At 33.7% G+C, this 25,803-nt stretch overlaps 1 protein-coding gene across 1 annotated transcript in view; it reads right to left on the bottom strand.

Moving 5' to 3' along the window:
- Fsip2 (fibrous sheath interacting protein 2) overlaps window positions 1–25,383 on the bottom strand; it is a 77,944-nt gene extending 52,561 nt beyond the window's left edge. The window contains exons 1-9 of the mRNA XM_046447146.1: window positions 25,285–25,383; window positions 24,851–24,976; window positions 21,047–21,208; window positions 20,023–20,112; window positions 18,919–19,061; window positions 17,669–17,810; window positions 16,204–16,314; window positions 12,501–12,624; window positions 9,975–10,061 (exon numbers count right to left, since the gene is read on the bottom strand). Of these exons, the coding sequence (XP_046303102.1) occupies window positions 9,975–10,061; window positions 12,501–12,624; window positions 16,204–16,314; window positions 17,669–17,810; window positions 18,919–19,061; window positions 20,023–20,112; window positions 21,047–21,208; window positions 24,851–24,976; window positions 25,285–25,383 (1,084 nt within the window). The remainder of the gene's footprint in view (window positions 1–9,974; window positions 10,062–12,500; window positions 12,625–16,203; window positions 16,315–17,668; window positions 17,811–18,918; window positions 19,062–20,022; window positions 20,113–21,046; window positions 21,209–24,850; window positions 24,977–25,284) is intronic.
- Window positions 25,384–25,803: the final 420 nt, after the last annotated feature.

The raw sequence follows: 25,803 nt of genomic DNA, 5'->3' as shown, positions 1-25,803 counted from the left end.
GTTAAGTGTCACAAATTCACAAATTTAAACAGCTACGTATGTTGAAGCACATAAACCTGGGAGTTCTTCATGACACTTAAAAAAACTAACTGCATGTTTTGAAGATTGTTACTAAAATAATTCACCATTTTGAAATTGTTGAATGATAATAAAATATTAAATATTTATTCTGTACCATAATGTAAGCAAATTGAAGTTGAGGGCAAATTTATTTTTACAAAACTGTTCCAGCTAATCTGTGCAGAAGCAATGATAGAATTAAAATATCTCAATTTTGAAATCCTTAATTTATGGATTTAGGCCTTGAACTCAAAAGACTGCTAAGATCATGGAGAAAAAACAGATATTACATGCTTCCTGAATGAAAGGTACACAACGATTTGGGATCCGTCTTACTGAAGAAAGTCAACCTGAAAACAAATAGGTCTAACTAGTACTTTATAGTAAACACAGAGGAAAGAACATACAGAATGTATCATATAGATAAGGAATGTACCAGATAAGCAATTCAATTTTGTACAAATAAACTGTAAACATAAAAAAGAAGGTAGGAAATGAGAAATGCATGGAAGAGGAACTTATAGATTAAAATATACTCAAAAAATGTATCACAATGAACATTGATAAGCTGATTAGTATAGATTCAAACTAATAACAATATATATTTACAACATTATTGAAAATTTAGATGATAATTGATTATTAGATGATGTAAAGAAATTATTAATTATTAATTTGGGTAATATGTAATGGCATTGTTGGTATGTATTTTTGAAAATAATCCTTATCTTGGAGATTCAAGATGCTGGGCTAGAGAAAGCTTGCATTATTTGACCCAGGATTCAGGAAGCAGAAATACTGCTTCTCTGTGAAGTAAGTGAAAGAGGGATTTCACTACAATCCAATATTGAACAGAGTGTCTTAGAGACTCAGAAATTTGGGTATATTTGACAAAGAGACACATTTTGGAGCCAAGCTGGTTGCAGCAGCAGTAATACCAGGGCTGATTCAACATAGAGGGAGGAAGAACGTAGAGAAATACAATAGACAGATTTAGTTTTGAAAATCTTGAGATCAGAAAAGAAGCCTCCCTTAGCTCATCCGGAGGCTGCACTGTACACTGGTGTATGAAAAGCATCTGTGTTTCCCAACTGGCCACAGATTGCTGAAGCTGAAGCCATCATGAGGCGGCCATACTGCAGCTGCTGCTGAAGGAGCCAGGAGATCTGAGCAAAGATGGTTATATGGTCCTGGCAAGTGCTTGCTGCATGCCCTAGGCTGTACCTAGGAGAATGAAAGTGAATATTTTACCTAGAGGGATTCAAGTTGAAAAAGTGAAGGGAGCCCTTTTTCTGGCAGCTGATAAGACCAGCTTAAGTGGGTCAGGAGTTTGAACAGTAAACACTGTGTGTGTAGACAGCAGAGGGGGTGAAGGATTGGCTCCCCCTACCCACAAGTAGAATCCTAGGGAGAATTCAGGGATCCAGAATTCCAGCAGAGATTGGCAACTTCCAGGCCCTAGGGGTGTACTACTGATCTAATCTCTCAAGAGCATTTGCCACCCCACAAAGCCCCTGAGGCCTGATTAGACCCAAGCCAGTGGGAATTTCACTCATAGAACACTGTAGAGGCTCCACCCTGAGAGTGCATGGACCTGGTCTGTTCAGACAAAACTCCAGCTGACAGTACTTCCTATCCCATCCTAACTCATACTAGTAAGAAGGAAAGCTGAGAATTTTTGAACTCAACTGACTACTTGGTGAGCAACACAAAGAAAGGAAGTGTTTAACAACCCTTGGCCTTTACTTTCATGCTCATTTTTCAAAATGTATTTATTTTTTCCTTGACTTGCCTTTTGGACATTAGGGTTTTTAGGAATATCTTGGTTTTCTTTACTGTTTTTCATTTGTCTGTTTCTCTTATTTCTCTTTCTCTTTTTTCTTTTGCTAACAGCTAAATTCAATTGTCCTTCAACCTTTCCTTTTTTACTTCTATTTTTTCTCTTTCCTTATAATCACCACACTCTACTTCTCTTCTGCTTTCTCTTTATTTGCTTTTTGAAATTGTAAATTTGTTTTTCACCTTCATATCATATTTTCTTTATTCTTAATTGCATTCCTACCATCTTTCAGCACTAAGTGATTTATATAACACCTGCCCCCACCATTAATATTGTTGCAATTATTACTACTGTGGATCCCATAGTGGACACTTGTTGTTTGATTTAATGTAAGATATAATACATGGATACTTATTGTTTTGCTGATGGTAAATACTGACCTACCATTTCTGGATTTTGTGGAAATTAACACTCTAGATGTCGTAGTAGTAACCAAGTAACTGATTTAATACTGTATATTGTTTGTATTATTTGTTGTTATTACTTTTTTCCCTTATCTGTGAAATGCTGGACTTACAGGGACAATTCATGTTTACAGGATAGACACTCAACTCTGTTGCTGAACTCAACCAAAAGACAGTGTACCTTCCTCCACACACAAATTAATGATATTCAATCTTCAACTACACTTTAATACAGAGAACAGAAAAGACAAAACCCAAAACTAACAATCAGGCCCCAAGCAGAAACAGCTATAGTAGAAACAGATTGAAATAATAGAAAGACTGTAGACACCACATCTACAAAGGGATTTCAATGCAGATCACTCTAGTATACTTCAGCAACTGAAGACTGTGCCTTAAAAAAAAAAAAAAGAAAAAAAGAGGTAGAGGAATTCACTTCAATTGATGCACAAGATCAAGCCCTCTAAAAACAGGAGAAAATAGGCAAACAAAATCCACAATCCCCCAACAGAGGAACCCACTGATGGTGAGGTAGATGAAAACTTAGAAAAAGATTGTAAAAAACTGATTATCAAAATATTCAATGAACTAAAAAAAATCTAAGGGAGGAAAATTAAAGGAGATGAAAGATCATTTTAGTAAAGAAATAGAAATACTAAAAAGAAACTAAGCAGAACTCCCATAAATGAAAGACAAGATCAATCAAATTACAAACTCATTTGAAGGTATCAATAACACACTAGATAGTATAGAAAATAGAACCTCGGGCCTTGAAGAAAGAACTTCAGGCATTGAAGACAGGGCTAAATGATCTTGAATACACAGAAAGCAATAAAGAGAAAAACTATAGAACGTGACCAGAATATAGAAGAACTCTGAGATAACTTTAAAAGACCACACCTGAGAATCAAGGGATAGAAGAGGACATGAAGATGCAAACTAAAGATATGAAGAAAATTTCAATGATATAGCTGCAGAAAATTTCTTCCATATAAGAAATCAGATAAACATCCACATACAGGAGGTTTATAGGACCCCAAATGGACTCAAGCCAAATGAGAAGCTTTGTGAGATATATCATAATCAAAATGTCCAACACAAAACAAGGAAAGAATATTAAAAGTTACAAGAGACAAAGAACAGGTCACATTTAGAGGTAAAACCAGTAAGTCTCACTTCTGATTTCTCCATTCATACCCTAAAATCAAAGATGGCCTGGAATGGATATTCTAAACACTGAAAAAATCAACTAAGGTTACTATACCCAGAAAAACTCAGTCGCAAATTCTAAAGGTAAATAAAAACATTCTATGACAAAAGTAAAGGAATTCATGAGCACCAAACCAGCACTACAAAGAATACTTAAAAAGATAAACTTCACACAGAGGAATGAAAAAACCCCACAGAGGAAATTCAATAGAAAAATAATCAAGACAGAGTAAAATATAGAAAAAAACAAAATGGTAGGATACCACAAACACATACCCATACTAACACTGACTGTTAATAATCTCAACTCCTTAACTATAAGATACAGGTTATCAGAATGGATCAAAAAACAAAATCTAACTATATGGTGTTTACAAAAGACCCATCTCATAAACAAAGACACCCACAAGCTGAAGGTAAAAGGATGGCAAAAAATATTCTAGGTCCAAGAAAACAAGCAGGATGAGTTATTCTCAGATTTGACCAAAGTAAATTTCAAGTAAAAGTTGACCAAAAGACAAAAAGAAGGACATTATATACTAGTATATAAAAAAGAAGGACATTATATACTAGGAAACAATTCAAAAAGAAGGTATAATCATAGTAAATATGTACATCACAAACATAAGTACACCCAAGTACATGGAAAAAAATTTCTATGACATTAAATTTTACACAGACCCCCAAAACCATAATAGTGGGGGATTTCAATATTCTCTTATCACCAATAGACAGTTAATCAAAACAAAAAATCAACAAAGATATCTCCAACCTAAATAACACTATAAATCAAGTGGACTTAATGAACAATTACAGAATATTTCAAACAGTTTAATTAACCCTTTTCTCAGCTGCACATGAAACCCTTTCCAAAATACATCATATTCTAGGCCACTAAGCAAATCTTAGCAAACATTTTAAAAAATGCTATAATCTCGTATATCCTATCATATGATAAAGACACTAGAAATCAACAGCAAGAAAAATAATACAAACCTTATAAACCCATACAGATAGAATAATAGTATTTTCAATGAAGAATAAATCAAAGGGAAAAATAAAAAAATCAAGAAATTCTTAGAAATGAATGAGAACAAAGATACAACACATCAAAATCTCTGGATCAGTATGAAAGAAATTTTAAGGGGCAAATATATAGCACTGAGTACCTACATTAAAAATTAGAGAGATCCCAAATAAATAAGCTTATGGTCCACCTCAATATCTTAGAAAAAGAGAAACAAACTAACTCCCAAACCAGCAGAAGACAGGAATTAATTAAGATCAGAGCCAAAATCAATGAAATTGAGAATAAGAAAATACATAGGATTGATGTAACAAAAAGTTGGTTCTTTGAAAATATAAATAAAATGGACAAACCCTTAGCCAAACTAACCAAAAGAAAAAGTGAGAAGCAAATCAATAAGATGAAAAAGGAGATATCACCACAGACTCCTCTGAAATCCAGAGGATTATCAGATCATGTTTAGAAAATTTATACTCTAAAAAAACTAGAAACTCTGGGAGACATGGATGAAGTTTTAGACATATATGACCTGTGCAAATTGAACCTGAAGATATGGATGCACTAAACAGATAAATATCAAGTAATGATATTAAAACAGTGATTAAAAGCCTTTCAAAAAAGAAAAGCCCTGGACCTGATGAATGATCAGCTAAATTCCACCAGACCTTTACAGAAGAATTAATACCAGTCTTTTTCAAATTATCACATGAGCTTGAAGAACAGGGAACTCTCTTAAAATATTTTTATGAAGCTAGTATAGCCTTGATACCAAAACCAGACAAAGATGAATCAAGAAAACTATACAGCAATATTCCTGATGAATATAGCTACAAAAGTCCTAAATAAAATATTAACAAATTGCATTTCAAAAAACACATCAAGAAAATAATACACAAGATTAACTGGGTTGCATTCCAGGGATACAAGGTTGATTCAACATGCACAAATCAATAAATGTGATTCATCATTTAAGCAGAATTAAGAACAAAAATCACATGATCATCTCAATAGACAGAGAAAAGGCCTTTTGATAAAATCCATTTATGTTAAAAATGCTGACGAAAAACAGATTGAAAGAACTTACCTCTATACCATTAAGGATATTTATGACAAACCCAAAGCCAACAACATACTAAATGGAAAAACTAAAGGCTTTTCTACTAAATTCAGGAACAAAACAAGGATGCCCACTCTCACCACTACTATCAATATAGCCCTTGAAACATTAGCCAGAGGAATTAGTCAAGAAAAGGAAATCAAATGAATACAAACTATCTCTGCCAATGATATGATCCTATATCTAGAAGACGCAAAAAAAAAATCCACCAAAAGACTTCTAAAGTTTTAGAGCTTATAAATGAATTTACAAAATATCAGCATACAAGATCATACTCCAACCGTGATTCGGTCAAAGAAGAAATCAGGAAAACCATCCCATTCACAATACACTAAAAAAAAAGCCATACTTTGGAATTAATCTAACCAAGGATATAAAAGAGCTCTACAATGAAAATTACAGAACACTGAAGAAAGTAATTGAAGAAGATTCTAGAAGATCTAAAAACATCCCATGTCAAAATGTCCATACTTTCATTTCAAAAGCAATATACAGATTTGGTGCAATCCCCATCAATGACATTCTTCACAGAATTAGAAAAAAAGCATTTTTTTAAAGAGAAAGAGAGAGAAGAGAGAGAGAGAGAGAAGTTTTCTTAATATTTATTTTTCAGTTTTCAGTGGACACAACATCTTTATTTTATTTTATGTGGTGCTGAGGATGGAACCCAGTGCCCCGCACATGCCAGGCGAGCACGTTACCGCTTGAACCACATCCCCAGCCCCTAGAAAAAACATTTCTTAACTTCATTTGAAAGAATAAAAGACCTAGAATAGCCAAAGCAATACTAAACAAGAAAAGTGAAGCAAGAGAATCACAATACTTGATCTACAGAGATGCAGTAACAAAAACAGCATGATATTGGCACCAAAATAGACATATAGACCAACAAACATAATAAAAGACACAAACACAAAATCCTATAATTATCTGATATTTGGCAAAAGGTGCCAAAAGTATAGCTCAGAAAAAAAGAAAGCCTTTTTTAATAAATAGTGCTAGGAAAACTGGATAGCTTTATGTAAAAAAATGTAATTAGACCCCTATCTTTTACCCTGCACAAAACTCAAATCAAAATGGATCAAACACTTAGGAATAGACTAGAAACCTTACCACTGGAAGAAGAAAACATCTGGTCAACACTCTATCATATAGGTGCAGGCACAGACTTCTTTAACAAGATCCCAGAAGCATAAGAAATAAAACTAACAATCAATAAATAGGATGCCATTAAACTAAAAAGCTTTTGCAAAGCTAAGGAAGAGTGAGCCTACAGAATGGGAGAAAATCTTGGCCACCTACTTCTCCAATAGGGGATTAGTATCCAGAATATATAAAGAAGTAAAAAATATTAGCACAAAAAACTCCTACAAATAACCCAATCAATAAATGGAGAAAAGAACTAAACATACACTTCTCAGTAAAAGAAACACAAAATAAAAATCAGGTAAATGCAAATGAAAACTATCCTAAAATTCTATCTCATGCCAGTTAGAATGGCAAAGATCAAGAATACAAAGAACAATTAGTGCTGATGAGGTGTGGGGAGAAAGGCACAGTTGCACATTGTTTGTGGGACTCCAGACTAGGACAACCAGCCTAAAAAGCAGTATGGAGATTCCTCAAAAACCTAGGGATGAAACTATCATATGACCTCACAATGCACTCCTGGGTATTTTCCCAACAGATCTAAAATCTGCATACTACAGCAACACAGCCATATCAATGTTTATAGCAGCACAATTCACAATAGCTAAATTATGAAATCAACTCCCATGTCCATCAATAAATGAATGGGGCTGGGTTCAGTGGCACAAGCTTGTAATCCCAGTGACTAGGGAGGTTCATATAGGAGGAAGGAGGATCGCATTTTCAAAGCCAGCCTCAGCAACAGTGATGTGCTAAGCAACTCAGTATGACCCAGACTCTAAATAAAATACAAAATAGAGCTAGGGATGTGGCTCAGTGGTTGAGTGCCCATGAGTTGAATCCCTAGTACCAAAAAATAAATAATACAATAAATGAATGGAGTAAGAAACTGTGTGTGTATATATCTAGATATATACACACACAGAGACACATAAATACACAGATACACACACAAACAAAACAAAACAAAAAACAGAGTTCCATCCAGCCATTAAAAGGAATGAAACTATGTCATTTTGTCATTTGCTGGTAAATAGGTGAAAATGAATAATATCATGCTAAGTTAGCCAAACACAGAAACTCAAAGGTTGAATGTTTTCTATCATATGCAAAAGCTAGAATAAAATAAAGGAAAGGTGAAGGGAAGGATACTATTATTTTAAAAAAATCAAATACAAATTATTAGACAAGTGAAAGGAAGTCTAGTAGTGTAGAGGAAGAAGAGGGGAAGGGGAGGATAGGGAGGAAAAGAGGGAAGGAAAGGGGAGATCATAAAATGAAATTGATTTCCATGCATGTATAAGTTTGTTGGGATGAACCCAACTACTATATACAACAATTAAGCTCTAATTTTAAAAAATGCGAAAAATCCTAATCTTCTAAAGTTATATGTTGATATACTGATGTATGAAATAATATTATACATATCTAAAAAATAATACATCTAAAAACAAAACAAAACCAATATGTCCACAGGTACAGAGTTTGAGGGCAATGGCAAGACTGTCCATGAGTTATTGAAAATGAATAATAGGCACACAAATGTTCATTATCCTCTTCTGTGTGTTTTGGTTTATATTTGATATATTTAATAAGAAAGTTTTAAGAATATCATTTCACAACTAAGAGACTCATGTCTCTATAATGTCAAAAAGAGATCATCCAAATAAATCTAAAATAAAACATAATAAAATATACAAATTATTTTATTATAAAGATTAAATTTTATTATATTGGACTTCTATATATCCAAAAATAGACATAAATCATGAATATTAAGAAAATATTTGCTATGTCATATATACATGTATAATAAGTGAGGAGTATCAAACATGATTAAGAACTCTTCTAAATCCAATAAAATCAATCCAGGATGAAAACTGACAAAAGATGGTAATTTCTCATAAGAGAAGAGATGGCCCAGAATCCCTAAAGAATCACTTGTTCATGTTTACCAGGTGATTTATACATACAAGTATAGTCAGTGAATCATTCATTGTTTAAATTATCAAATAAATTCATCAACAGAAAAATGAATGTTAGAAACTATGATAAATTTATATAATGGGATATGACTAGAAATGGACCAAAATTTCATTTCACAAAATTGTGAAATGCTTTACACAAGTATAAATGTTTTGAAACAATTCTGAGTATAAAAAGAATGTCAAAGAGTGAATACAATATCATATATTAGTATTAAAATATCTTAAAATGGTATTTATATTATATCTATATATAAGTAGTTGAAGAATAAGTAATATAGTAAATATATTTTCTAGAAAAGTTTATGATGATCACCAGAATTAGATGACAGTTCTTTTTGTTGGTGGAGGTAAGTCTATTCTATGGAAATTTATAATAGATATAAATTTATATAGTTTCAAGAATCCAGTGGAAGGGGATTAGGAACAAAGACATTCAAATCTAGACACATCATAAGTTGTTGAAAACCAAAACCTTCCAAAAATAATCGGAAATAACCAGAGGAAAAATATGGTAGCATTTCCTATAGGAAAATCATAATCAAAATATTGTTGGTGCCTCATCATATTCATGAAAAAACAATGAAATGGAATGACACATTAATATCTGGAAATGAAATAATTCAGGTTTCTCAGTTCTGGTGAAACTAAGCATACTGTATACTCAGGAAGAAAGGGTTTGGATTTGCTCTTTTTAGATTCTAGTCTTTAAGAACCAGGTGATTTAATGTCCATAAATTAATTAATTTTAAATGTTAAATTTAATGGTGAGTCACGTTGTTTAATTTTTAAGTCTTACATTTTTTATGGTGTATTATTAGAAAACATTTTTGTTGTTTGGACTCACACTCTAATCTATTGAGCTCCAATGGACAACATGAAATGACATAGTATAAGAAATATAAAAGTTGACATTTCAATAAAGTTCACAGAGGCTTTAGAGTAATTTCTAAACCATTTCAGTTTTCCTAAAATTATTTTGAGTATTAAAAATATTTTGCAATTTAGATAGGTACTCTGTATTATAAATAGAGTAGTTGCTAGTACCACTCTAAATCAATCATTTGTCAAAAGATACAGAGAATTTATCTGCACTTAAGTGAAAGAAGTCATCACCAAGTTTGGTCTTTCTCCACATTATTATACTTAGCATTTAGTATTTCTTATAATAAGATTCAATTACCAGGTAGTCCTTTCTGTGATTTCTGCTCAGGAACTGGATAAACTACTTTTATATCATCATAAGTCGTCTTTTTCTTCTTTGGAGAAGCTTAATTAAAACATGTAATAAAACATTGGATTTTAATTATAGTGATAACAGAAGTACCAGAGATAGACTTTATACGTTTTATGTCCAGGATATGAGCCACTTGCTAATCCATATGCAGGATTGTGGGGTGATATGGGAGAAGATGGAGAGAGAGATGAAATGGGACATGCTTTCAGAAACAGAATTTTTTTTCTGTCACAAAGGAAAATCCATACTGCAGTCTATTGGAACATATAATTTTCTCTACCATGAGAATGCATACCATAATAATGACTGGGCTGAAGATCTACCAGCCTACAGTGATTACTGTAATTGTTGGATTTGCATTATAGCTTGGCACAAGCAAATGTAAATGTATATTATAATGCAGTATAGAATATATATTTTATACAATGCACAAATGTGTGTGTGTGTGTGTGTGTATATATATATATAGAGAGAGATGTAAAATGTGAGAGTGATCTGTTTCCTCACTGACCATTGGAGAAGAATTTTCTAATACTCCCTTCCTTTCCATCCTCTGAAAGTTCCAACTTGGTGGGAAATTACATTACTATAGTGGTATAAAACAATTTTATTTGTGAAATACATATTATTGTTCTTCTGTCATATTATTATAAATTCATAATGTACTACCAGTTCATAGAAAAAGATGTGAAGTAATAAGTATTTAAGGTAACACTTGATATTCTTTTCCTAGTAAATGAGATTGTTGACAAATATGTTGGGGTATATAGAGTTACTAAAGTGATTTCTTATCTGAAGCATGAGATTGCTATCATTGCCTGAAAGAATTAAACAGATTGAATCAACCCATTTGTCAAATATACATTTAATATATAATTTCTTTTTGGGACCAGGGGATGAACCCAGGTATACAACTGAGCTACGTCCCTAGTGCTTTTCATTTTTTATTTTGAGACAGTGTCTCACTAAGTTGCTTAGGCCTTGCAAAGTTACTAAAGCTGGTCTTGAGCTTGTAATACTTCTGCCTCCTGAGTTGCTGGGATTACAGGTTTGTGCCATGATGTCTGGCTTGCATATATATTTTTCTTGAAGCTCTGTGACACAAAAAGGTGGGAGTTACTATTGGAAGTGATTAAGGCAGTGGAAAGTCTATAATAAGTGCATTTTGAATGTTACAAACTATTGAAGGGATTCAAAAGAGAAGTATCTTACCATTGGGTTATCAAGTAAGACTTAATGAAGGCTTAAAATAAGGTTTAAAGTATTGTAGGATTTTGATAGAGTGAGAAGATCATTCTAAACTGAGAAAACTGGGTAAAGAGGCAGAGAAGCAGGAAATGTAACCTGTATTTTAGGAATGTCAGTAGTCTTATTTGACAGAAATGAAAACAACAACAAAAAATGTTGCTTACTATGTGCCAGAATGTGGGGGTTCTTTATAGAAATTATTTGAGTTATTATCTTTGTTTTTAGATGGTTAAACTGTTTCTGAGAGCTTAAGTAATTTGCTCAAGCCATTTACAAGGCCATAAAAAGAGTTGGACCTTGGCAGTCTTGCTCCAGAGCCTGTTCATCTTATCCCTAAATCATAGATATCATCTTCAAAAGTGTATAGTGTGGAATAAAAATAAAAATTTAAAATTTGGAATGGATTCCTTTTAGCAATGAATGCTTGCTTAAGCAGTCTGAGCTACTTTTAATAGGCAACAGCTTTTGGGGCAGGAGAAGAAAACATCAGAACAGAGTTTTAAATGCAATTGGGGAACAGTGCACACAATAGATTTGTAGTCAATTAAAAAAAAAAAGCCAGCTGAAACTAGTCAGTCAATCTGCTGGAAAATTACAAGGAGATTCTAACAGAGAAATAGGATAAGAAAGAAACAGGATTGACATCATGTTCTTTCCTATGTAATATTATTACGTAGTCATAGATAGTTAAAACCCATATACTCTTTTACATTTGAGCCAGCAAATGAGGGATGGAATTCACTATAGTTTTATAATGTTACAAATAAAAACAAATCTGGTATGGATTGGGCATAGCGATGTCACTGCTCTATATTCTGTATTTCTTCTTTACACTTCATTTTTTAAGTTCTTGCTTGTGTACATCCTACATTCTTTCTTATCTTCCCCTTTTTATTTCCTGGTGCTGTATATTTTCACTGGTTGGTAACCAGCAATTATCACACACACAATTATCACAATAGCAATTATCACATACCCAATTCTATAGTTTCAGTAGTATAGGAACTACAGTAGAGGAAAACTCGTCTCTTGAGTCTCCTTCATAACATTGTTTCAGTTTGCTATATTTTTTAAGCATAAATATCCATCATTCAACTTAAACCGTAATATGAAAATTATTAGGTTAGACTCTTGAACCAAGTGTAAGCACACAAAATACTACAAAAGGATTTTTACATAGATAATTATGTCCTACTTAGCTACATTGCCTTTTAATGTCCTCACATTCATAAATGGCTCCATCTTGTCCACTGTTTTCTAACGTACTTTTCCCTGTATCTTCTTTAAAGCCGGTATCGTGCATTTTTTGTAAATGATAAGCCATTTTTTTCTCTAGCAGGACTTGTTTCTAAAACATTTCAAAAATAACATCAACTTGGTTAACATCAATTTGCCATTTATAAATACAAAAATACTATTTAAAATATGACAGTGTATTGGGAATGAGCAATCTGTTTTGTGACTTGTAAGTTCACACTAAGCACAAAAGTGGGAGGGCAATAAGGGGTACACATCTATCTGTGGTCAAGTATGAAGAACATTTTTTAACATTCAGATACAATTGAACTCATTGCACACTTTTGGGGAACTAGTACAATTTCTCTTCAGATAGGGTCTGTTATTCTTATCCTGGTAAACTTAAATAATTTTTCTAATTAAATAATTTTTAATTAGAAGATTCCTGGAGGCCTAAGCAAATGTCACCTCGGTCTACCACAGGCAAACATAACATAATACATGAAATGTGACTTCTTTTTGTGAATTTCTGTGCTAGTATAGGCCATGAATGTAGCAGAAAGAAGATAACTTATGAGAAAGAAACCCAGAGATCCTCAGAGAGTTTTATATTCAGCAAGAAAATGGATCAGAACACATGCATAATGAAACTAAGATTGCATAAAGGACTACTCTAAAGAATGAAATTGCATTCTAAGGAGTATTAATTGCATCAACCTTAAGATCAAAATTATATCTATTTTTACTGGTTGCACTGAAAAAGACTTCAAATCACATTGGGAAGAGTACTAAAATGAGTCTTACCTCAGTAATAAGAACTAACTCATCCTAGATCAAATGTAGCTCTGGCTTTGTCTAAAAATTTATTTTAAAAAATATATGAATAATCAAACTTTCCAAATAAAATACATATATATAAGAAAAATGCTAAGGAATATATATACCTGTGGAAAAATATCCTGTACACAAAGTAAAATTCCCAATAATTGGCATTCAGTCAAAGAATGAAAGGTATATAAGAAAGCAGGGTAACATAATCCATAGAAAAAACAAATCAATGCACTAACATCAACTCATAAAAGACACAAATGTTAAAATTAAAGAAAGAGCATTAATATAGTAAACATAACTGCATCCTGTATGTTTACCAGTAAAATAGGAGACATAGCAGATATAATATAAGCCAAGATAAAATTATGATATATGAGCTAAGTAATGGAAAGGATACATTAATGACAATATAGATATCACAAAAGAAACTGACATGAAATCAGCAAGAATAACTATTCAAAAGTAATCATATGGAAAAAAAAAGAAAGTTTCAGAGACATGTGAGATAGCTTCAAGAAGTTTAATACCTGCAAAGAGAAAAGACCATATAAAATAAATATTTAACAATAATGACCTAAAGTGTTCCAAAGTTGATAAAAATCATAAATTTGCAGGCTCAGGAAGCCCAAATAACCAATTTTACAGAAAACAACTAAAATGTCATCAGGCATATAATAAACTAATTTTTCAAAACTAGTTATGAAAAGAAAATCTTAAAAGTTGCCAGGGGTAAAAAAGTTATGTTACATAGAGAGAAACAAAGTTAAGAACAGCTGTAGAAAATAGAGCAGAAAATATATTTTAAGGTCTAAAATAAAACAAAAGGTCAATGGGGAACTCTATATCTATCTGATATTAATTGAAATATGAACTAACATATATTCAAAGAAAATCTTTCAACATAAATGTAACATAGTTTTTCTGACATACAAATTAATTGACTAGGAGAAGTATTGAAGAAAACCCTTCAGAAAGAAGAAAGTTAAGATACCAGAAGAAAATATAGATATACAAAAAAGAATGAGGAACACTGAAACTGGTAAGCACATGGCTAAATATATAAGATTTACCATTTAAATGATATTAGTATATAAATTACTGTTTATACATATGTCAATGTATTATGAGATTTATATATATATACATATGGCTCAGATTCTAAAAATAATATATATGCATATTATATATATATATATATATATTTTATATGTATATATATGTAAAATGAATGACTGAAACAGATAACGACGAAAGGAAAATAGAAAATAAAGTATATTATTGTAACATTCTTATAGTATGTAGAGTAATAGCACTATAAGGTGTACACTAATAAATAAAAGATGCATACCATGATTCCTAGAGCAACTAAGCCACAAAGCACCAAATTACATAACAGAGAAAAAATAAAATTCCAATAAAATTAATTTTAAAAATAATTAAAATTTAAAAATTCACAGAACAAGGCAGAAAATGTGGAATAAGTCAATAAAGAAAAAAGACAAACAGAAAACAAATACTGAGATTATAGGTATAAAATTAAACATATTAATCATAATATCAAATATAAATGCATTAAACAACTTAAAGGCAGAGACTTTCAGATTGAATAAAATAGTCAAATCCTTCTATATGAGAAGTATGTCCAAACAAGGAACACAGAAAATGAGCCAATAGAGGATTTTTTTGGGGGGGGCGGGGGTTACTGGGTATTGAACTAAGGCACAATCGACCACTAAATCACATCTCCAGCCCTATTTTGCATTTTATAGAGACAGGGTCTCACTGAGTTGCTTAGGGCTTCACTTTTGCTGAGACTGGCTTTCATGTCATGATCTTCCTGCCTCAGCCTCCTGAGCCGCTGAGATTACAGGCATGTGCCACCATGCCCAGCCTGGTGAATTAACAGAGTTTTAAAAGTAAAAAAAAAAAATAATAATAATAATAAAAAGAAAAAAATAAAAATGTAATGTCATGCTAATGCTAAGCAAAAGAAAGTTGGAGTGACCAGGATTCCTTGAATAGAATTGATATCAGTCAAAAAGTAAAAAATGTAGCATTCTATTGCTCTCAGAAAAGAATGATAGTCTCTATGAGAAAAAAAAAGGAAGTGGTAAAAATTGCATATTTATTGACATGGAAAGTTGCTAGTGGTATTTCACTAAAAGAAGAGGCAATCTCCAAACCAGTCTGTAAGATATAATACCATATATTTAATTATTTATTGAAATAAACAAATATTCATGGAAACATTATGCATGGGTATGTCTGTGTGTCTATGTGTGTGCTAAAAAGTTAATAAGGTTATAATTAGTTTATGGATGTTATCTCTTTTCTTATTTTAATTTACACTATATATCACAACATACTACATGTTATTAACATTAAAAACAGCTAAGCTTAAAAAAATTAATTGATGAGAAAAAAATCAAAACTGTTACCAAGAATTTCTCATTCTCAGAAAAACTAAATTGGTTATTTAATTTTTATAAGAATTATAACTACAGCATGTGGTATAAAGCTAAAGCCAAAGGTAATTATATCAAATAACAGGGCAATATGTTTTACATTATAGAAAAATATTTCAGTTAAAATATAGTAAAAATGTTTATAGCCAGGTGTGGAGGTACACAGCTGAAGTCTCAGTAACTCAGGAGATTAAGGCAAGAGGATTATCTAAGCCTAGGAATTTGGGGCCAGTCTAGGCAACATAGTGAGACAAAGTCCCCCCCAAAATTGTTTATAAATTTCAGTTTTGTATAATGCATATTATCTAGGGCAACCGGTCCATGGTCATCTTGCAGTGATTTTTACATTGGAAAAAACCTCTCTTCAAACAGCCCCAAACTAGAGTTCACCCTACCTTTCTGTCACTCTCTTCTCTATATTTACGCCGCTGTTCTTCTACCCTCTGTTCTCTTTTAACATCTTCTCCAATCCTTGTCAGAAGTAACATCTCTTTTGTCTTCCATTCCTAGAGAGCACAATGTTACTAGACTTGGTGTTTGTTTCCTTCCCAGGGATACCTTAATTTTGTTCCACCACCCAAAAAATTAGACAACTCAAGGGCCTAACAAGCATCTGTTCTGATTAAGCATAAGCAAAGTCATACAGTGGCTTTGGAATGGGCTTTCTCCGCCCCCGCCCCCCACTGTTTCCTATTTTAAAAAAGCAGGTAGTATGTTGGTTGGTTTGTTTTTTGTGGTACTATGGATTGAACCCAGGGCTTTGCATAAGCACTCTACCACTGAGCTTCACCCTCAGCCCTTTTTACTTTTTAATTTTGAGACAGGGTATCCTGTTATGGCCAGGCTATATAGGCAATGACCAAAAGACTCCATTTTCTCCCCAAACTCCATGTCATGTAAGAAATGTTTCTCCCATGGGAAAACCCTGCCTTTGTACCTATCAACATTTGCTTAGCATAGCATATTGGTAACGCAAAATGATGAAATTGTTCCTTCTATTCTTATATCCTGTACTTGTGCAGTGTACCCTAACTACAGAAAATGTTAATGTTTGCCTAGATAATAGTAAACCATTTTTCAACTTGTACTCAACTACAGTCATTTTTACCCACTTCCCCTTCTGCTTATGATCTTAGATCTCATGATGTTTGTCTGTAGTTTTGAAATATAGCAATAGCCATTTGTAAATAAAGTACTGACATGCTTTAGAAGGTGTGCTCTAACCCCTGGAGCAGGTCAAACAGTGTAGACTTGCAGCCTGCCTCCTCCTCCCACCAGCTAGTGCTGGGCTGGCTGGTGAATAAATATGTTTCAGTCTCCTGCTAAATTTCCAGGCTGGTTTCGGATTTGCAATCCTTCTGCTTCAGATTCCTAAGTACCTGGGATTACAGGCATGTACCACCACAATGGGCCATAATTATTTTTTACTAAATATAAATTCAAAATTTTTTCCTCTTCACACCGAGTGATATAGGGAAGTGAAAGTGTGTCCAGTAACTCTTTCACACTGTGGAAGTTAAGCTAGGTGTGGTAGAGAATGCCTGTAATTCCAGACTCAGGAGGCTGAGATGGGAGGATACCTTGAATCTAAGAGTAGGAGTCTAACCTGGGCTACATAGATGCCTGTCCCCAAAGAGGAGAGGAGCAGAAGTTGATTTATATGTATAGTGTGTGGTCCCTGCCTTAATTTTTTATGTAATAATTTATACATTATAATTCTGAAGATAGTTTAATGGGTATAAATTATTTAGAAATGAAATGACTTGAACTGATTTCATGCATTATGGCATACATTATTTACAAATGGAGAAAAGTGTACACAATTTTTCCTCTCAATATTTTAAATCTATTATGTCTCACTTCTTCAATTTTTCTGCGAAGATTAAGTTTTCTTCTTGTGTGTTCCCGCTGACGCCTCTCTTCTCTATCTCTCTGGAGTAGGCGATGCTCTTCTGCTGTGCGCTCTAGTTGTTCTAATTCCCTACATATCATATCCAGATACCTGAGAAAGAATGCAAACATCATGAAGTGAATTGGATGTTTCCTGCACTATGGTATCTTGTGTTTTGATATTCCCAAATCATCTCCTTGCTTGCTTTTCATTTTTTGAACTATAGGATTTTTTTTCCCATTAGTCCTGTTCATAGACCTTCAGTTCAGCTTGACTCATAATATTTTACTCAATTTTAAAGTCTTCCTATTCCATTTGTATATGTTGTCATAGCCAAGGCAATGGGACAATGTGTATCATACTAATTAAAGCATTTGCACAGTAAGCATTCAAAACTCAGTAGGTTTAGCAATATGAAGCTGGAAAGAATGTTGATATAAATGAAGCTGCAACTTCAAATCCAGAAAAAATATTGAATTTTCTGAAAACAAAGTGAGTCCTTGTAATTTATAATTCTTTGAACAAATCTTCCATTTATAGTCTGGGTCTCTGGTACATAAATATCTTATGGTATTATTGCAAAATATATCTGTGGAATAAAAATTAAAAAATAAAATTCAGATAATACAGCCTAAACTTTCAACTCCTAGTGAAGGAAAAAGAATGTCACCTACCTTCACCTAAAAATACAGATTTGACAATGGAATGTTAATGACTGAGTAATATCTGAATTAATTTACATGATTTTTAATTTTTTTAAAGATAGCTTATGTTCATATTTTGTATCAGATATCTTAAACTAGAAAGTTTTGGGCTTTGCATTAACTGCCTCAAATTCAATGCCGTCAGACCCTAAAAATGGATCATAAAAACTTGTTTTCAACATGTGCTAAAAATACTTTCCCTTCCTCTCCTTCTATAGAAAGGGTTTTGGACCTGTTTTTCCTTCAGTCATGTGTTTGGCTTACCTCTTGGTTTAAGTTTATCTTCTCTGGTAAAGCTTAAATTTTCTTTCACAGCCTTGACACCAAGGTTCCCAATCCCCGTATCTCTTTGTCTCCCCACCTTCTTCCTTTCTACACTAAGGACTATAAGGGAGTTAAGTAGTATCTACTATTTAAAAGAAAAAAAAATCTTGCCTTCAATGTTTTCCAGTATTTTTTCAATTTATTTGAGTTCATAATATATATGTAAAAATACGCATTAATTTCAGTCTTACCTGTGTCTTATTAACCTCTCCTGGTCCTTAATAGATTGTGCAGCGCCCTCATGTAACAACCAATTCTGGAAGTGTGCAATTTCAGAACATTCAGGGAGATGATTGGTTTCCTGCAGTCTACGTAGTTGTTTTGCGATCATTTTCTAGTTTAGAAATGTATATTATAAATATGTAATTTCTTATATTTCCCAGAAATAGAGCCATTAGCATTTCTAAATTGCATAAATTATTAATCATTTAATTGCACTTAAGTCTATTTTGAATCTATTAGACACAGAGACAACCAAACCAAAATGAAGATTTATTTCTCTGAAAATTAGAGATAAACCCTTCATTTGTATACCTGTTTTAAAGAAATTAAATAAAATCATGGGAGAAGTAGAGGGCAAGTGGGGAAAGATACATAACACTTAAAAGTGTAGGGAAGTCCTTCTCATTTTAATCCAACTCTCTAATCTCGAGCATAAATTTACAAAGACACATGTTTCCTTATTTTGAATTAACTTTCTTGACCCTAAAACCTGAATGTTCTCCCCCCCCCCAACTCAGATGTGCCCCATATATAGCTTAGAGTTAAAAATCAGAAGGAAGTCACTGCCTATAACTGCTCATTCTATGGCCAAGAATTCCACTGCACCTTTAAGAACATTTTGATAGAATAAATGCAGGTGCATGGACGTGAGTACAACCACACAGTGTACATGTTCTTAGAGTCATCTGTAGGACACCATAGAAATTCTTCATACTGTTTTCTTCCTACTGCTTAACCGGTTTTGGATTACAGTTTAAGAATCTTGCTGTCACAAGATACTTCCTATTTGCCACATATCAAGCAGAAGTAACACATTTGACCAGAAATTTAATTTCCAGATAAAGTCAGTCACCTTTAGTGATTTAATGCATGAATTAATTCCTTTCCCATTTTTGGTCAAAGATAGCCAACTTACAAATTTTGTCTATTCCTATTCTAATTTTTTATTCAGAAAAATACTGAATTACTTTGTCAACAATTAAAAGTCAAAGTGTTATTAAAAACACACACACATACAAACAAAACTTTTTTCTAAACTGCTTAAAGAAAACAAGTTGAAATATTTAACTTACTTGTTCCCTTACATAGTTTCTTTCAAAGTCTAATTTTAAGCTGGTGAGATATTGCCTGTATTTATTTAATTCCTTCAAGGTACATACAATCTAAAAGCAAAAACAAAAATGTATAAATATTTTAAATCTATAATATATAAAAGTAATAATCACTTTGCAGAGGAAAAATAGTAGTGACATAAAATTTAATCACATTTTGGTATCAATAGTAATAGTTTCATTGATAGTATCTTTCTATATTTGTTGAATATAAAGTAGAATACAAAGAATTTGTAGAATATAAAATAATATTTTTAAAATTTCTATCCAAAATGACCTACGATATAATAAGGAATTTATTACTAACAATTAATTGAAGTTATTGAAATAGTAATTCTGATTAATTATAATTCAGATTATAATTATAAATGTCTAACTGAAGTAAGAACATTCCATTGGGATTCAAACAGAGTGAACAGTCCTATTTCATCTAATTTTTTATATTAATACACCACAGTGAATCTCACCATCATGTACATCCATAAGACACTAATAAGAAAAAAACTATACTAGCAGAAAGATCAGTAGAGTGAAGGGAAATAGGGGAGGAAGGAAAAGAAGGAAAGGGGTGGTTTGGGGGACTGAATGAGAAAAAAAATTATATTTCATACTTTTAGAAATTTGTTAAAATGAATAATAATATTATGAGTAACTAAAAAGAATCAACTTAAAACATATATGGTTCACAATCCTGACAAGGGTACAGTGCCATTAGAGACAAATAAACAAGACTGTAATACAGCTGAGGCAAATAATATATTTTTACCATCATAAATTACTTATTTATAATCGTGATATTTCAAAGAAAAAAAGGTGAAGAATTAGTTTCATTTAGAAACACCTGTTATCTGATTTCCTTTGGCTCAAACACTGACAGTATTCTAAGTTAAAGGTGATCACACTGGCTCTCCAGGAAGGTATAGAAGCACACATGTATGAAATTTTTAAGTTTTTTTTTCATTTACAAACAGTAAGTTTAACCCACTTTATTATTGCTGGTGATGTAGCCACCTTTCCTTAGTCTCCTCAGGATATCTTTGCGCTTATAGTAGGCTCTTAAATGTGGATCATGGAGGTTTTTATACTGGTTTTCCAAAAGCTGACAATAAGGATCTGTCAGGTTAAAACCGTAGGATGGTCGAAAAAGCTGCAAACACAGATTCAAAAATATTACATATGTAAAATTGGTGCATTTTCAAATTTAAATAACCTATTGAGATGACTAGAAATAAAACACGGTGGAAGAATCTGAACAGGAGAAACTCCAATGGAAAGATTTACTTGAACCAAGTTTAAACACTATTCTCCTCTTTTTTTTCTCAATTACATGAATTATTCTAAGGACCCAACCTCACTGATCTGTATCAGTCTCTGACCCTAATCCAGAGAAGACAGGAGGAGAGGAAAAGAAAAGGTAAAGTGTAGAAATTTTTTAAGGCATAAAGCAATGCTAAGATTCTCCCTTTCTTAATTCCTCTATCAGATCATGGCATTACATTCAAAAGGATAGTATTAATTGTATTTATTATATGTCAACATCTGAAAAAGAAAATCTTTCAATGTAATTAAATGGAAGTAACTTGAACAAACAGTAAAAGCAAAACTCAGATGTTAAAACTTAGGGGTTAAAGAGTCATTGTATTTTGGGTCTTTAATGAAAGAAAATTCTACATTCAAAGCAAACTCTAGATCTACATAGTTCAACACACTGAAGAGCCAACTTTAAAACATATTTATAGGAAATGAGGGGGGTTTTTGCATTCTAAGTTTGGCTACAACAACACAAGTGTGAGTCAAAAGAAAAAAAAAAAAGCCAGATCTGGAATCAGGTGAAAGAAGTGGAATATGTGGGTGAGCTGGAAAACCAGGGAGCATGTGCCTTTTCTGCAGGTATCTAGTTCCATGAACACTATCATACAACACAGTGCATGATCCACACATGACTGCAGCTATTGATTGGTGACCTCCAGATTTGACTACAGATATAACTTTGTTCAATACTTTTATAAGTACTCAGAAGGCTGGCTGGGTGGGACCCTACAAAGACTTCCACAAAAGGGTAGAGAGGAGGTCCATAATAGTATAATAATTCTCCCTTTTTACTGAAAATCTTCTTTGTTAAGTTTATGACCCCCTGTTTAACACTAAACTTTAATTCCTTCCAAGTGGCCAAATCAGAAAACCAAATTTCCTGTTTACAAAATGCTTCTCTGAAAAGCATAGAAAAGAATCTGCTAGCATTAAAGTTTTTAATTCAATGAGAAAGACATCTCTCCTGTAAAGGAAACAATCAATAATAATAAGTTGAGGAGGGGACTGTCTCTTTTAGATGGTGATATTTAGTTTTCAATTTTGTTTAGATGTTTTTGACCTTTATTTATTTATTTTTCTTTTAAATTTTCCCCCTTTCACCCCTACCTCCAGGGTGGTACTGGGATTAAACCCAGGGGTACTCTATCACTGAGTTACATTTTTCCAGCCCTTTGTTATTTTTACTTCTTTCATTTTGAGAAAGAGTCTCAGTTGATGAGGTTGGCCTCAATCTTGCAATCCTCCTACTTCAGCCTCCCAGGTCCCTGAGACTACAGCACAAGGCAATTGTTGACTTTTAGTTGTGCCAGGCATATGTTTCTCAAGGTGAAACCTGATCACCTAAGCCATGAAAAGGTATTACCTTTTAATACATGATTCATTAAAGCCAGGGTAACCCTTTGTTGTCAAAAGAAATAACTGGTTTTTCTATATATAAAAATAATAAAGATTTACTTCATCAAATATATAATGCTGAGAAAAAATAATCTCATAAAGTCAGTCTTCAGGGAGCTGGCCTGGTACCTAATTATGGCCAAATGAATAATTTTGGAATAAGTAATTGAAATATAATTTTAAAAAGTAATATACAAATGAATTTATTGATTGAAAAAATGGTAATACAGTAAACATATTAGAAGCAGCAGATAAAAAACATGGCTAAGTTTCTATGCTAAAGAGAAATTATATCATTGTATGACTAATAATTGAATAAATTTCAAGCAAATTTTAGCAATAAATCTGTGTAGATATGACACAAATTTTGTGAGGTTGGCTTATTTTTTTAAATTAATACATAACAATGGTATACATTTATGGGGTACCATGTGATATTTTAATGCATGCATAAATTGTGTAGTCTTCAAATCAGAGTGAACACATTTATATCTTCAATATGCATCATTCCTTTGTGGTGAAAACATTCAAAAAATTTTAAGACAAAATATAGAGTACACTATCATTACCTATAGTCATTATATGTGCAAGAGAATACAGAACTTCTTTCTCCTATCTATATCTTAGCTTACTATATTCAAGTAGAACAGATTAGCCTTCAAAAAGTAATTATGTTTTTGTCAGAAATAAATCTTATTTTGGGAAATAAGTATTTCCCAATTTTATAAGTATGTCCTCATATTTATTAGGTGTTACACAATGTAAGTGTTCCCCCAAATTTACATTTTGCAGTCTTAGCTTCCAATGTGTTATTAAATGGTAGAGTCCTGGGAGGTAATTAAGTCATGAAGGTTGAGCCCTCAGGAATGGTATTAATGCTCTCGTAAGAGACCACAGACAGCTCATCAACTCTTTTTCTGCCACTTAAGGGTTATAAGCAGAGGGTGCTAAACAGAATCCAACCATGCTGGTACCTTCATTTCAGATTTCCAACCTCCAGAACCTTGTAAATAAATTTCTTTTGTTTTATAGATAAATAGTCTATAGTATTTTACTATAGGAACCAAACTAAGATATTCGGCAAGTATAAAATATCAAAGGGCTCCACTGATTTCTGATGACATCATAGTGAAAGGGTTGAGTTCACTTAGAATTCTTTTTACAGAACTTTTTGGAATATTGATCAAAGTAACCACTCAATAAGAATATACTGAATCTCAAGAATTTGTCAATAAAAGCTGGGGAGTTTTCAGACAGGGATAGAGTTGAGGACTCGAAACATGAAAATATTTGAGAGAAGTAAACATTATAATTCAGTCTGAGTGTTGAGTGAGATCAGTCAAACCAAGGACATGTGAATTCTAAGTAAAGTTAAGCTAGTCAAGGTCTATCCTGGCTCACAAAGAATCTTGAAGAATGACTCAGATTCATAGATTAGGGAGAAGAAAAACTGTTAAACTAGGAGACTGGAGGACAAAAGCACGGTATGGATGTGTGATTATAAAAGACATGTACTTGAAGTAGCCAAGGCTCTGGAGATTTAACTGAAAGGCCAGATTGGGGTAAATCTTGGGACCACCTCCTCATAGAAGCAGGGCCATCTTTTTACACGTTGTGTGTGAAAACAGCATTGGGCTCAAAACACACACACACACAAAGTGTTTTAGAAAGAGAGTTTAGTTATTAACCAATATTACTATTGGTTAAAATCATAACACATAAACAATAGCAGCCTTTGACCTTACATTCAAAATATATTTTTAAGCAAATAAAAACTAATTATGTTGTTATATGTAAAACATTACTAAAACTGTTAATAAACTTCCATAAGTTATAAATTAAGACAGAACTCAATAAAAACTTTCTGGCTCGTGATTCTGTCCAAATTATATAGGATGAAAATGCTTTACATATATTATAAATAATGCCTCTGGATAGATTTATGTTTGATTGTTGTTGTAGTTGTTTTCTCTTGTGAATGTTAACGCAAATTCCCTTAATGGACTTTGTATACTGTAGCCTCTGAATTTAAGAGCAAGTAGAAAGGGAAAAGAAAACTAAAGACAGTGAAAAATCAGTTTACCTTTTCACTTATATTCGTAGTAAAGAAAACAGTATTACTTCCTGGAATCACAGGCAGCTTGACGCCAAGGGGCAAATCCAGTAGCTGAGAGGCTCCCACCCCTGGAAACTGGGTCTTGTGTACACCCTGTCAGGCACAATTGGACACTTTAGTTGTTCTTCTTTTCGGTGGGTGAACCCCTTTGGTTCAGGCCAGTCTCCTCCTACTCCCACTAAGGAAGCCCTGGCCTCTCATTCCGGGTTGCAGGGGTGCGCGCACCTGATGCCCGTGAAGCCCTCCAGCCTCGCGGGGCCCCTGCTCCAGCTCCGCGGGTGCGCGCCAAGGGGGCGCAGGGCTGGACCGTTACACTAAGGCCAGGCCCTGTGTGGCTAGGTCCTCCCCAGCAGGCCTGAGTCCCAGCAGAGAACAAAGACCCCGGGCTTGTGGCCACTCACGTCTCCGCACTGCTGACTGTCCGCGGCCAGGCTGCTGGAGCCCGTCTTGGTGGCGGCGACATTGGCAGCCTTGGAGCAGGCTCTGAGGTACAGCTCCATAGCCTGCTAGGCCCCGTCCTCCCCCGCCGCCCTCCGGGCTCGCTTTCCCAAGCAGCGCTTCGCGGTCGTCCCTCTGTCGCCACTCGACGGGCAATGGCCAGTGCCCTGGGTCTCGAGGCCCCACCCGCCGCGTTCCCAGCTAGAACGTCGAGGACAGGGACGAGCGCAGCGGCCTCGCGGGCGGTGGCGTCTCGCGCAGGGGCCAGAACCCTCAGGTTGGGAGGACCGGTACTCAGGCCTGGTCCCAGAGACCGACTGCAGTCCAGATCCCCTCAGAGGATCCAAACCCACAAAGCTTGGTTGCGGGGTGGCTGGTTAAGGTCTCCTGAGCGCGCCGACGAGGGGTTCTGGCTTGTTGCCACATACATACATTAGCACCAGCCACGACCAGGCTCTGAGGGCTTCTTTCTAAGCGAGGTC

Source organism: Marmota monax, unplaced genomic scaffold (genome assembly GCF_021218885.2).
Source record: "Marmota monax isolate L192 unplaced genomic scaffold, Marmota_monax_Labrador192_F-V1.1 WCK01_AAM20220418_F8-fsc00007, whole genome shotgun sequence".
Classification (NCBI taxonomy): Eukaryota; Metazoa; Chordata; class Mammalia; order Rodentia; family Sciuridae; genus Marmota; species Marmota monax.
The sequence above is the reverse complement of the archived record's forward strand: the minus strand, read 5'-3'. Positions and strand labels throughout refer to the sequence as shown.